General features: G+C 38.0%; 1 protein-coding gene across 1 annotated transcript in view; it reads right to left on the bottom strand.

The window, feature by feature from the left end:
* UBXN2A (UBX domain protein 2A) overlaps positions 1-8,771 on the bottom strand; it is a 30,501-nt gene extending 21,730 nt beyond the window's left edge. The window contains exons 1-2 of the mRNA XM_019712771.3: positions 8,633-8,771; positions 1,334-1,388 (exon numbers count right to left, since the gene is read on the bottom strand). Of these exons, the coding sequence (XP_019568330.2) occupies positions 1,334-1,374 (41 nt within the window). The 5' untranslated portion in view covers positions 1,375-1,388; positions 8,633-8,771. The remainder of the gene's footprint in view (positions 1-1,333; positions 1,389-8,632) is intronic.
* Positions 8,772-14,245: the final 5,474 nt, after the last annotated feature.

The raw sequence follows: 14,245 nt of genomic DNA on the forward strand, positions 1-14,245 counted from the left end.
TTAACATAGCAGGCCTGACTGCTATCCTCTGAAAGTCCTGCTTACTTACCTTGAGAGTCTGGAATTTTAGTATGTGACTAGCCCCTAATAAAAAGCCTATACTTATTTTCAATGAACTTTCCTGGCAGATGTCATTTCATATGTGCTGTCACCACTTGTTACTTGGGGAAATAAGTGCGTCCCGGGTGACTCTACTGGGAGAGGCCTTTTGGAAGCTTGTGCTTTCCCTTGGACTTCGCCCCATGTGCCTTTTCCTTTTGCTGATTTTGCTTTGTATCCTTTCATTGTAATAAATCATAGTCATTAGTACGACTATGTGCTGACTCCTGTGAGTCCTCTCAGCAAATCAAACCTGGGGTGGTCTTGGAGGCCCCTGACACAACCTCACAATTATACGTTAGTATCAAACACCGAGGGTGCCAAAAACATGTGTATACATGACTTGTATTCATCTTCTGTTATCGGTGTATATTATTACAATTTTAATACAGGTTTTTCCTTTCTTAAAATGTGTATACATTCTTTTGGCACCCTCTGTATTTATATAAAATAATAACTACTCTAGTGAAAAAATAACAAGTGATACTTGTTTGGTATAGAAGCATTTATAAAGTGCTTCTAAGTGTGAAATAAATACTTGTCTATCTCCTTAAGTGAATTATGAATGAAAGAAATTTATCTCAAGTATATAAAACAAAGAGTATAATACAAGATAAATATTTCACCTCATTTAAGTGAGAATCAAGTATTCCATATTGATAAGAACCATGGACTTTGAGTCTACCATTTACTGAATGCCAGCTAGGTGCTAACACTATGCTAAGTGCTTTATATTAATTGGCTACCCAATTCTTCCCCCAATCTTTCAGGTACTGAGATATAGCCGCAGTTTATAGATGAGATATCAAAGCTCAAAGAATCCATCTAAGTTGCCCAAAGGCCAGAGAGGTAGTAGAAGAGAGAGATGAGACTCAAACCTAGGTTTATCTGACTCCAAAGCCATTATATTTTCACTACGACTCCAACACAAAAGGCTAATGAAGTAAATAGTTACTTGAATTTCTCGCTTATATACGAACAGAGAAAAATGTAACAATTTTTTAAATTAATAACACAAAGATTTAACTTCACTAAAATCCATTCAATGCAGCCATGGTAAAAAAAAATTACTTTAAAATGTATTACTATTAGGTATATAACTGAGATTATCAATTAGGTATATAAATGAGATAATGAAAACTTATTATATAGTCAGTGAAATGCAGTAAAAACAGAGAAGGATATTAACAAAAGCATTAATAACAAACAAAATTCATAGCTTGAATTAACTTACCATTCTTCTTTTATACTTTCAAGATTATCTACTTCTTTCATTCTCTTTTACCTTACTGTAAAAGTAAAAAGAAACAAGAGCCAAAGTTCTTAATTTAGTACATTAAATTCATTCTTAGGTATACATTAATATTCTTTAACGTAAGTTATTATGTAGCCCTAAAAGGGTCTTCAGGACAAGTGACCAAACTCAGAGCTGTCACTAGGACATACATTAAATTATGTTTTAAAGTTACTTCTGTGTGGTTTTGTCACCAACTTGATAGTTCAGTTCATTTGTTTCTTAAGTGCGTAAAGTATTTATATTGTTCCAAAGTTGACCTAAAAAACAAGACACATTCAGAGAACTCCAGCTTCCATCTGTGCTCCTCTACCCTGGCCATCCCAAAGCAATGAGGACCAGAAAGCGGGTTACTACAAGTAGTCTGCTGCTCCCACTTAAGTCTCCAAAGGATCAGGAAGTGACTTTAAGGGTAACTGAGGATCCAGAGGCAGCCTTTCATGGGATAAACTCAGTCTGAATGATCTCAGGCCCTGACTTCAATCCACTTTCCTGTTGCTAATGGAGCCGGGCCCAGAACCACAGCTGGAGCACTCATTCTCTCTTAGCCTCTGTTTTGCTAGAAACTAAAGTAGCATAGTGGAGTCTGCTCTGGAAAATATCCTATCATTGAAAATTGTTTAAATACCTCTATTGCTTTCATTATGAATTGAATGTCAACTGAGAGTGAAATTATTTCTTAGCTTTTTCACGAGAAAACTGTGAGCAATTCTGAAAGACAAGGGGAAAACTGAAAGGAAGAAAAAGAAAGGAAATGCAAAGGAGCCGAGGGGTAAATATCGAACATGAAGTGGGGACAGAACCTTCAGCAGCACCCCCAATTACTTCAGACTCTACCTTTTTGCTGCACCATAAGGTAGGAGGCACTAAAGGTGAAGGTATCTAACAATCAAGGCACATTGGATGTCTCTATTGTCTCAGGTGGGTATTTTCTATCTCTAAAGATTCCTTAATCCTTCCTGGACTGATCTTCAAAATTATTCCTTAGAACTTAAAAATGAACACAGACCATAATTTCATTGAGTTTTAGTCAATATTTATTAAAAATAAGACAATGGATTAGGCATTAGATTTACAAAGTAATATATCAGGTAAGTGGGAAGATGTTTTTTACAATATCAAAAATTTGTAACATCTGAAATGGATTATATGACTAAATAAACATATGCTTAAAAAATGTAGCCATTAAAAATGATTGTAAATGATAAGTTACAACACTGTCAATGTTCTTTTGAGTTTCTAAGTGCTTATCACATTTATTAGATAAATATATCATTCTATCTCTGCACCAAGGATGAACCTGCAGCTCAAAGGGAAAAATAATCGTGGATATTATTACTTATTGTATGGGAAAAAAAGGAGCTAAAACCATTAAAAGGATTTGAGAAGGTAAAGGGTAAGCATAAGAGAGCTAAGATCCTTATCTATTTGAATAGCAATACAAAAAGCAATTGTTCAAAATTAATTAACTCGAAACATACGTTTAAAAATATGGCTGTAAAAACAGTTATGAGTTGAACAAATAATTGTCCTAGGGTAAGGGAGTTGGAGCATTTTTTAGTTTTAAGTCTTCTAACACTATTTGCCTTTTAAACTAGATGTATATGTCATTTTCATTAAAAAACTTAAAAACCAGGACTGGCTGGTTAGCTCAGTTGGTTAGAGAACGGTGCTCTTAACAACAAGATTGGCGGTTCGATCCCCACTTGGACCGCTGTGAGCTGCACCCTCCACAACTAGCTTGAAACAATTACATGACTTGGAGCTAGCTGATGGATACTGGAAAAACACACTTAAAATAAACAAAAGTTAAAAAAAGAAAAATTTAAAAATCAGAAAACAAATTAAAACTACATTCAGAAAACCAGAATTTCATGTTCACTAATGTTTTCTCCTACAACTTTGTTTTCCAAATCTCCTATTTCTAAAACTATTTAATTGCTTTCCTTTAAAATTTGCTTCCCTTTCAAATATACACAAAAGATTAGAGAAAAATATAAACACCCAAGTCAACCATTCAGATTTCAGAAAAGTTTACACTTTGACTTATTTGCTTGTTTTTTGTTTATTCAAGAAATAAAGCATTTTAGATACAGTAGAGCACTGTTGGGTATTTCAAAATATTTAGTACTATTTAATATTTAAATAAAAATATTTTAAATAATTGGTATATCTTAAATATGTGCATCTTATTGCATATTAATTATACCTAAATACAATTTTAAAAATATTAATAACATATATTCGGCACCTACTGTATACCAGGCATGATTCTAGGTGCTTGGGATATACATCCTGAACAGAACAAAGATCCCAACCCTTGTGGACATTACATTTTGGTGGTGCTGTTTGCTTTTCCACTTGACAGTTTTCCAACATTACTTTCAACTACTCAAAAACAGTCCCTCTGTTTAGATATGATCCTTATTGTACCATAAACACAACGCATTCATTCCACTTCTTGGCTCACGTCATAGGCATGCTTCTAGGCATTCAAATTCTAATTACCCTTCCAAGTCCCAACCAATATCCACTTCTCCCATAAAGGTGAACTATTAAACCCTTATTAATATTCCTCTCTTAAAGCATTTAGATTTTGGCATTTAAATCATATTATCTGATATTGTTTACTATTGTTTCTTTTGTGTCTTTTATAATAGCTCTCTCTACTTGATCCAAGATCCTTGTGGACAAAGTATCGTGACTACACACTTCCTGTTTCTTCCACAGTGCATATAGTTAGTGCAAAGCAAAGAGCAGCCACCCTTAAAGTATTTCACCATGTTTCCCACGCATAGGTTATTGTTGTGTAGCAAATTACTAATATTTTTCATCACTTCATAGTATAGGCTACTGAGAAATTGTTTTTACTTGTTTTATGATAGCAAAAGAGAATGAAGAACAGACCTGGGATTTGAGTAACATGGAGTAATTACCCTTCTCACAAGGTTGTTTTGAGGAGTAAAGGAGATACTGAGAATACGATGTTATTATGCTCCTTTCTCTTTTCCCACCCCTCTGTCATGACCTCTGTTACAAGGATTTGGAAGAAACATCTTCAGACTTAGTCTTAAAAGTTTTAATTTTGACATGGCTATGAAATTTTACCTTTGATTTCACTAATTGAACTTTTAAAAGCATTTATATACGTATTGAACCTCCCACCACTGTGTGTAAGGCACTGGTTTAGAATCTATGACAGAAGCCTCAATAGGACAGACACAGTCTCTATTACCAGCGAGTTGAGGGACTAACAGGGAAAAAATATACTGAATTACTAATTGCAATCATGGCATAGAATTATGAAGTAAAAAATGGATATAAAGTCACCGCTATTTTAGGTCTTTCCCATTATAAATTAGTAATATTTAAATAAAACATGTAAAATTTATTTATATCAATAGAGTGAGCGTCCACAATTATCACGGTCAGGTGACATGAATGAACCTAAGTCATGTTCTGTACAGTAGAGGATTAAAAAAAGGTATTTGACAAATACCTAAGTTACCAACATGAAGTGAGCCTAAGAATGGACAGATGAACAATTTCATTTTGCTTCAGTCAGTTTCAATTAGTACCACTACCATCTCACATATGTATTGTATATAGCAGTTTACCAAACACCTTCCCCAATATTATCCCACTTACTCCCAACAACCACAGTGATAAAAATCAGTCAGGAGACAGAGTAGATTGAGCTTTTGGGAATATATCCACTAAAAGGAAAATCCAGTCAAAACATTTAAACTGGAAGCATTTGAGATCTTGCTTCCTGGTAATCGTCATCAGTTTTGGCTTAAATAAACTCTTACAAACATTTTTTTTTTTTTTAAGATTTTATTGGGGAAGGGGAATAGGACTTTATTGGGGAACAGTGTGTACTTCCAGGACTTCTCCAAGTCAAGTTGTTGTCCTTTCAATCTTAGTTGTGAATGGAGGGTGCAGCTCAGCTCCAGGTCTAGTTGCCCTTGTTAGTTGCAGGGGGCACAGCCCACCATCCCTTGCGGGAGTTGGTTGAGAGGACGCGCCCCAACCAACTGAGCCATCTGGCCACCCTTACAAATATTTTTTAAAAATGGATTTAGACTACTAAGAAATGTAGTCTTTTTAATGTATACATTAGAATTTGAATAGAAAAAACGTGCATATTAACAATTTTCTTCATTTTTATAACCATACATTACAGGCTATGTTTTTTTTTTTAAGATAAGGATTTGTATCAAGATATTATATATACCATTGGGTATGCTATCTTTACATAGTAGCTGAAGTTTCTCCTTAAGGATAAAGCCATTCCTGGCATTAAACACAAAGGAAAAGAAACCAGTGGATCACATTTCCATGTGGAGTTCCTTTCATTTAGATCTTCTGTGAAATCTGATTAGGCCTCCAAGTGCAAACTACGGTAGCATCAGAATCAAACACTTTAAAACACAGTTCATTTGTATATTTTATGCATTCTAGTTGACTATTAATAAAGTTTCAGCTTATCTTAACTATAATCACAGTAATAAAGAACATACATTAGTGTCTTCTAGAAAAAAGTTAATGCGTAAGTTATATGCTCCCAAGGACCATATAATGATCAGTGATTTAGATGAGAAAATCCCAGGGGAAAGGTGAAACTTCCACAGAGATTGTCAAGGTCACTGAGTCAGGAATCCTTTGACACCAAGACATTCTCATTCCAGAGTTCCATACTGAAATGTTACCTACCTTGCAAAACTCATCTCAAATACAATCACCTTTTGAAAACTTCCACGATTCCTCCAAAATATATGACTATAGATTTACTAACAGCAAGGAAAGATCAGTTATGTGTCCTTAGAATTTGCCCTATCTTCACAGCCACAACTATCATCTGTAGTCCCCCTCCAATCTGGTTTCCACACAAAAGTCAGGGTGACCTTTTTGATTAAGGTACAAATTTGATTGTGGGACTTCCCTGCTTAAAACCCTTCAAAGACCTTTCATTGTTCTTCGAATAAGGTCCAAATCCTTTGGATAATATTACAGTCATGTTCACTGTACTACTCTCTCATTCTACATTTGAGTGGTTTGAAAATTGCTCTATAAAAGATTAAAAAAAGAAAAAAAAAAAGGTCGCAAATCCTTAACATTTCTATTTTTTTAAAATTAGTTTCAGGTGTACAAAACAATGCAATAGTCAGACATTTCACCCCTCACAAAGTGATAACCTCCCTCCCCCAATCTATTGCCCCTCTGACATCATATATATCTATTACAATTCCATTGACTCTATTCCCTATGCTATACTCCGTATCCTCTGACTATATATATTAAATTATAGTTAACACAGTATTATTCAACTTCAGCTTCAGGTGTACAGTGCAGTGGTCAAGCATCTATACCGTCCCTGAAGTGGTCTCCCTAATAAGACATATGCCCATCTGACACCCTACAAAATCTTTACAACTCTATTGATTCTATTCCCCAAACTGTCTTTCATATCCCTGTGGCAATATTGTAGTTACCAATTCGTGCTGTCTAATCCCTTCTCCCTGACCCCTCCCATCTAGCAACCATCAGTTTTTCCTCTGTATCTCTGAGGCTATTTCTGTTTACTTTGCTCATTTATTCTTTTCTTTAGAGTGAGATCATATGGTATTTGTCTTTCTCCGACTGACTCATTTCACTTAGCATAATGTTAACATTTCCTAAAGTGCCCCCACATCATTTCTGGCCCTAGATACAGCTCCCTTTTCTACACTCAATCCAACTGCTTTGACCTTTCAGTTCTGGGATCTTCCGTAGCCTTTGTGGAACCTATTTCCTTTGCCTGGCCCTTTCTTCCCTCCTTTGGGATTCACCTCCACCTATTTCTACTTACCCCACATTATCTCATCTTGAAGGTGACCTTCCTACGAAAACCTTAAGTGATTTCCCGGGCTGGGATAAGTGTCCCCTAACTGCCAACCCCTTACATGTTCTCACAACACTCTATAGTCTTCCTTTTTAGCTACTATGTAGGTTTATTGGCATTTATTTGTGTGATGATTTGTTTATTAGTATCTGTTTCCCCCAGTGACAATTGTAAAGTCCTTAAAGGCAAAATCTATATTGGTCACCATCATATTGTTAGCACTCAGCAGACAGCAGGCACTAAAAAATTTTGAATGATAAATTAACATTAAATATTAAGTAATTACAGTATGCATGTGAAGTATTTACCACAGTGCAGTGCTAGGAGTCAGTGCCCAATAAGTAGTAGTTTCTATTAATACTATATTCTGTCTTGTATCTTTGTAATTTGTGTGCTTAATTACTCCAACCTGCACATAATTCTTACTCATTTTTGGATTCCACCAGCTCCTGGCACTAACTTTAGCGTTTTACATAGGTGTTCAATAGTCATTGAATTTAATTGCCTTTTAAATCAATTCGACTGTTAGCATATTTCGATAAAAAACACAATATCAACTTTTAAAGAGTTTTTCCCACTAAACCTATAATTTAAAAACTTATAAACATTCCCAAAACACACTTGAGCTATGACTATGAAATAAGGAAGTTGATTTTCACGTCGCTTACACAATGTCATACTGTACAGTTCCACATTGACATCAATACTGTTTCCTATCCTTATTTTCAATGATCTCAAATTACGCACGAAGGAACCAACCCTGAATACCATAATAACGTTCATTATTGCTGACAAACAATAAACTGCGAGTAAAAAGAAAAACGGACACATAGAAAAAAAAGAAATTAAATATGAAAACAGCGAACATCAAAACTGGAAAATAAAGTGAGTTGTAGGAGACTGGTAATGAACTTAACCAACAAATGTCCACCCAAAACAGACATGCCTTATATTTCTGTACTGTGCTTTTGCAGTGATCGCCTTTGTAAATCGGGACATTTTCACAACACATAACTCGAAGTTTCTGAGCGTCTTCGGAACAAGAAAACCAACCGATGTGCTTTCACAGAGTTCGCACCCAGGAAGCAAGCAGTCAGCAGGCCGAGACCCGCGCTCCGGGATGGGCAGGAATCTCGCCCCGCCGCCGCCCGACGGCGTCCTTTCCGGGTCGCAGACACAGGTCCAAAACCCTCCGCAAGCCGGGCTCACCGAGACAAAGACCAGCGCGGCGGCACGGCCGGAGCCAGCGATTCCCACCGCCCCGCCCCGCCCGGGAAACGCCCGAACAAGCCCCGCGGCGAGCGGACCGCCCAGCTTCTCACCCAGCGAAAGCGCCGCCGCACCCGGCAACTCACCTCCGGGCGTGGCTGCTGGAGGGGCCGCGACGCGCTGTCCCCTCGCGGCCTCGTCCTCAATTCGCTCAGAGGCCGCGGGCGCCGCCGCCGCCGCCGCCGGGCTGGAGCTCCTCAGATCTGGAGCACTGTTGTCCCCAGAAGACCCTCTCAAGCTCGCGGGCCGCGCTGCTGGGACCGCCTCGCTTGGTGACCACAGCCAGGCGCCGGGCGCGCGCCTAAGCCAGCTCGGCGCGGACCCGAGAGCGCGCGCAGGGGCTCCGGGGCGCGCGGGGGCGGGGCTGGAGGCGGCCTTCGGGTCCTGCCTCGGCGTTAACCGCACCCCTGGCGGCCGCCTCCTTTCTGCCGCGGGTATAGCTGCTGGATACCTCTTCACCTCGCGCGGAAAATGCGGGGACCTAGTGTGGGCTCGCCTGAGAACCCAGCGTCTACTTATCGCTGTACCTCTTCACACTCTGAATAGGTGGAAGGATTCCCCTGCATGCTGACGACAGTGAACTTGAACCTGAACCCTGTGATTCTGGGAAACAATTAAAGAAATTCCCCCACCCCTTTGTGTTGCTGAAAGGGTTTACAGCACGGAACCACCTTCCCCATGTGATTTAGATGTGATTCACAGACGCTCCCTTGTTTACCTATGACAAGGTCAGAGACCCTTCAAACTCTCATCCTTTTTGCCTCATGATTAGCTGACTGGTCGTACTCACTAACCAATGTGGACAACACACCGCTAGCTTGACTTGAGCAAACTTTTGTTAAGCTTCTCTCCTTCCAGCCCCCTAAACTTTGACCCACACTCAACCTGAGCCAGCACACAACCCCTCCTTATCTAACGTTCCTGAAAATAGGCTGACTTCCGTGTAAAACATTCTCTGATCTGCAGTGTGATCACTGCCACCTCCACCCGTTCATCCCACTTCCCCAAAGCCAGTTCTCTGTGGCCTTTGTTCCCTGTTCTCCATAAAAGAAAAGAAAAGCCCAACTGAACTTGGAGACACTTGGAGATCTTGTGCGTGGTCAGAGTTCCGCCATAGCAATAGTAACACGCGTACCACCACCACCACCACCACCACCACCACCACCACCACCACCACCACCACCACCCCAGCATTGCAATTGTCCCTTTCTCTCTTCTTGGAATAATCTCTTCCAATAAAATCTCTCTACCTAAACCTAGGGTTTTTTTGTTCATTTGTTTTTTTGACAGTTGAACATTCTCCCCATGATAATTGCCCTCCTCTCTTATTGCAATACAGTAGTCTCTTCCCCAGTAATCTTTTCAAAAAAAGGAATCATTTGCCTAAATCTGGATTTGTTTTTTATTTGACAGTTTTTAGTGACAAGATTCAAACTGAGATTGGACCTCACCTATAGGCCCTTGCCATCCCCACCCCAGATAAAGGCACCTTGTGAGTCTTTTGAACTCATCTTCTTTTCAGAGATTCCAGGATCCTGTGGTGAGTTCTACTGTCAAACCAGTTATCCTGATATCATGTCTGTTGAAGCTGGTGGTAAGGAGTTACTTTGGTTCCTTTAGACAAAGAGACTTTTCTTTCGCCCTTATATGAAGTTTCTTCTTCTCCTCCTCCTCCTCCTCCTCCTCCTTCTTCTTCTTCTTCTTCTTCTTCTTCTTCTTCTTCTTCTTCTTCTTCTTCTCCTTCTCCTTCTCCTCCTCTTCCTCCTCCTCCTCCTCCTCCTCTTCCTCCTCCTCCTCTTTCTCTTCTTCTTCTTCTCTCTCTCTCTCTCTCTCTCTCTCTCTCCCCCCCCCCCCAGCACCATTTGATAAAGAGAAAATTCTTCCCTTGTCAAAAATCAATTGACCATAGATATATTGATTTATTTCTGGACTCAAAATTCTATTACATTTATTTAAAGATCTATCTTTATGCCAATACCACGTTGTTTTGATTACTATAGCTCTGTAGTAGGTTTTGAAATCAGAAAGTGTGAGAACTCCAACTTTGTTCTTTTTCAAGATTGTTTTGGTTATTCCAGGTCCCTTCCAATTAGATCAGCTCTTCCATTTCTGTTTAAGAAAAAAAAAAAAAAAAAGACCACTGGACTTTTGCTAGGGATTGCATTGAATAGATAGATCAATCCGAGGAATATCAACATGTTAACAATGTTAAGTTTTTCAATTCATGTTATGGGTGTCTTTCCATCTACGTCTTCTTTAGTTTCTTTCAGCAGTGTTTTATAGTTTTCAGTGTATAAATCTTATATCTCCTTAGTTAAATTTATTCCTAAGTATTTTATTCTTTTTGATGCTGTTGTTATAGAAATTGCTTTCTTAATCTCCTTTTTAGATTTTTCATCATTAGCATATAGAAAGACCTCTGATTTTTGTGTGTTGATTTTTGTTGAATTTATTTATTAGCTCTAATCGTTGTGTGTTCCTAAATAGATTCTGTAGTATTGTGTCCATATAAGATTATGTTGTCAACATAAGAAGTGTCCAATCCAAACCAGCAGGGAATTTTTATAAGAGTTTATTTGAGCCAAACTGATGACAATTGCTGGGAAGCAAGATCTCAAATTCTCTGCAGAATGGCAGTTTACAGCTTCTTTTATACATGAAGTTAAGGAAGGAGCTTAAGGAAGATTATAGGAAGGTGGGAGAAAGCAAGGTAGGGACTTGATTACAGTAACAAGATTATGTGCTCTCTTGAGGCTGGTTACACCTTCGAGGGGTGTTACTTCTGGCATTTCAAAAGTGTGTTAACCTAGATACATAAGAACAATGCACAGGGCTTGCTTAAAAATCTTTCACTAAAGAAGTTATAGGCCTGGGGTGTGACTACCCACCATGACTTGCACAGTTAGGAATTTATAATTTATTATATAACCTCTTTTTCGTCATCTGTGAATAGAGATAGTTTTACTTCTTTCTATCTGATTTGGATGCCTTTTATTTTTTCTTGCCTAATTGCTCTGGCTAGAACTTCCAGTATAATGTTGAATAGAAATGGCAAAAGTGGGATTCCTTGTGTTACCGGACTCAGGTCCAGTGCTGGTTGTTCCCCAGGGCCCAAACTTGAGTAACAAGGGTTGGTGAGGAGAAAAGCGTACTTTATTCTAGATGCCAGCCGCTAGAGAAGATGGCAGACTAATGCCCAGGAAAAAACCCACCTTCCCCAAACTGAGAATAATCAAGAGGTTTTATAGTCAGACAGGTAGGTGGGGAAAGAACAAAGAAAAGTGGGAGTTGGTCATGTAAGTTTCAGGGCTGACAGTTGAGAAATTGCCTCCCAGGGCCTGGTCTGAGAAATGGCCTCCCATGGCCCGGTCTGCTTCATAAGGTTATCTTGAACTCAGCAGCTGTGGCTGGAGTGTGTCATGCGTCATCAGCAAAAGCTGCAGGGGAGTTGCAACCATGGATCCTGGTGTCTGGGCGCCTGAGAATTAAGAAATTGTTCTTTCCAGGTTAGTGTTCTGCTGATTAATGAGATCAATAAGGTATGTATAGTCTTAAGAACCAAGAAGAGGCATTAAATCAAGCAGTGAAAGGGAAAAACAAAGAGAAGACAGCTGAATAGCAAGCTATGAGGTGACTGAACTAAGTAAGTTATTAATTTCCTGAGTTTCACCCTTACACTTATACTCTTAATGGGAAAGCTTTCAATCTTTGACTATTGAGTATGTTAGTTGTCCTTTATCATGTTGAAGAGACTCCCTCTATTTTCAGTTTGAGTTTTTTTAATCACGAAAGGTTGTTGGATTTTGTCAAATGCTTTGTGTCAATTGAGATGATTATGTGGTCTTTTCCCTTCATTCTCGTAGTGTGGTATATTACATTGATTGATTTTTTAAAAAGTGCAAATACTGTTATTGGTTTCTTATTGATCTTTTAATTGGGGGTCTGGGAAGGGGTAATAGTTCATCTTTTTTTAACCTTCCATCCTAACCTGCTCAACTATACTGATATATTTTAATGCCTTTCCGTTCTCCCTATCAAGAAAAACAAGTTGGCATCTTGAACTTAGATCTAGGTATACTTATCTAACAGATATTTAACACATAAAGCCTTTGGTCCCAAGACTATTTATCAAAAAGTCCCTTCTTTTCTCACAGATTTGTAATGCTATCTCACATACCCAACCCCCGTCAACCCCGAAGACTATTTCTGGGCCCCGCGTTCGGAGTCTGTACATATTCTGTTCTGCTGATTTGTTGACTTCTGCAACAATAATACACTACTTCAAATACTGTAGATTTTTTTTGTTTTTCTTATTTTTCCCCATTTTTAACTATATAATTCAGTAGCATTAAGTACATTCACAATGTTTGGTAACCATCACCACTACCTACTTCCAAGACTTTTTCATCACCTCAGACAGAAACTCTACCCATTTAAACAATAACTCCCAAATACATTCCCCCTCCCCCGAGCCTCTGGTAATCTCTATTCTACTTTCTATCTCTATGAAGTTACCCTCTTCTAGGTACCTCATATAAGTGCAATCATACAACATTTGTCCTTTTGTGTTTGGCTTATTTCACTTAGCATAATGTTCTCAAGGTTCATCCTTGTAGCAGCATCAGAATTTTATTCTTTATGCTGAATAATATTCCACTGTTTGTGTATACTACATTTTGTTTATCCATCTGTTGATGAACATTTGGATTGTTTCCACATTTTGGCTATTGTGAATAATGCTGCAGTGAACATTGGTGTATAGTATCTGATTAATTTGCTGCTTTCAATTCTTTTGAGTATATATCTAGACATGGAATTGCTAAATTCTATGGTATTTCTTTGTTTAACTTTTTGAAGAAATGCCAAACTGTTTTTCACAATGAGTGCCCCATTTTACCTTCCAATCAGCAATGCACAACGGTCCCAATCTATATCCTCAACACAATACTTGTTACTTTCTGTTTTTTGTTTGTATTTTTATAATGGCCATCCTAATGGGTATGAAGTGGTATCTCATTGTGGTTTTGATTTGAATTTCCATAGTGACTGGCGATGTTGAGCATCTTTTCATGTGTTTATCGATCATTTGTATGTTTTCTTTGGAGAAATATCTAAGTCCTTTGCCCATTTTTTTTTTTTTGCTCATTTTTAAATAGTGTTTTTGTGTTGTAGAAGGTTTTTAAAATGTGTTCTTATCAGATATGTGATTTGCAAGTGTTTTCTCCTATTCTGTGCATTGTTTTTTTCACTCTGTTGATAGTGTCCTTTGATACACAAAAGTTTTAAATTTTAATGAAATCCAATTTCTCTATTTTTTCTTTTTTTCCTTTGATTTTGATGTCATAGTTGAGAAACTATTTCCAAGTTCAGTGTTATGAAGATTTCCCTTATGTTTTCTGCTAAGCATTTTATAGTTTTAGTTTTTACATTAGGTGTTTGATCCATTGGAGTTAATTTTTGTATGTGGTGTAAGATAAGGGTCCAACTTCATCCTTTTGCATGTGGATATCCAGTTTTCTCAGCATCACTTATTGAAAAGACTGTCCTTCACCCCAATTATCTTTACTTGCTGATCTGGGTTCTTGATGTGCCAGTTTTCGGTCTAACTATTCCTTGGTATCTTGCCAGCACATGTAGTTGCGTTTTTTGTTTGTTTGTTTGTTTCTTTAGGTGTATAATCTATTTATTAAAAGACAGAT

The sequence above is a fragment of the Rhinolophus sinicus genome, chromosome 2, assembly GCF_057876585.1.
Source record: "Rhinolophus sinicus isolate RSI-liver-muscle chromosome 2, RSI-T2T, whole genome shotgun sequence".
NCBI classification, from domain to species: Eukaryota; Metazoa; Chordata; class Mammalia; order Chiroptera; family Rhinolophidae; genus Rhinolophus; species Rhinolophus sinicus.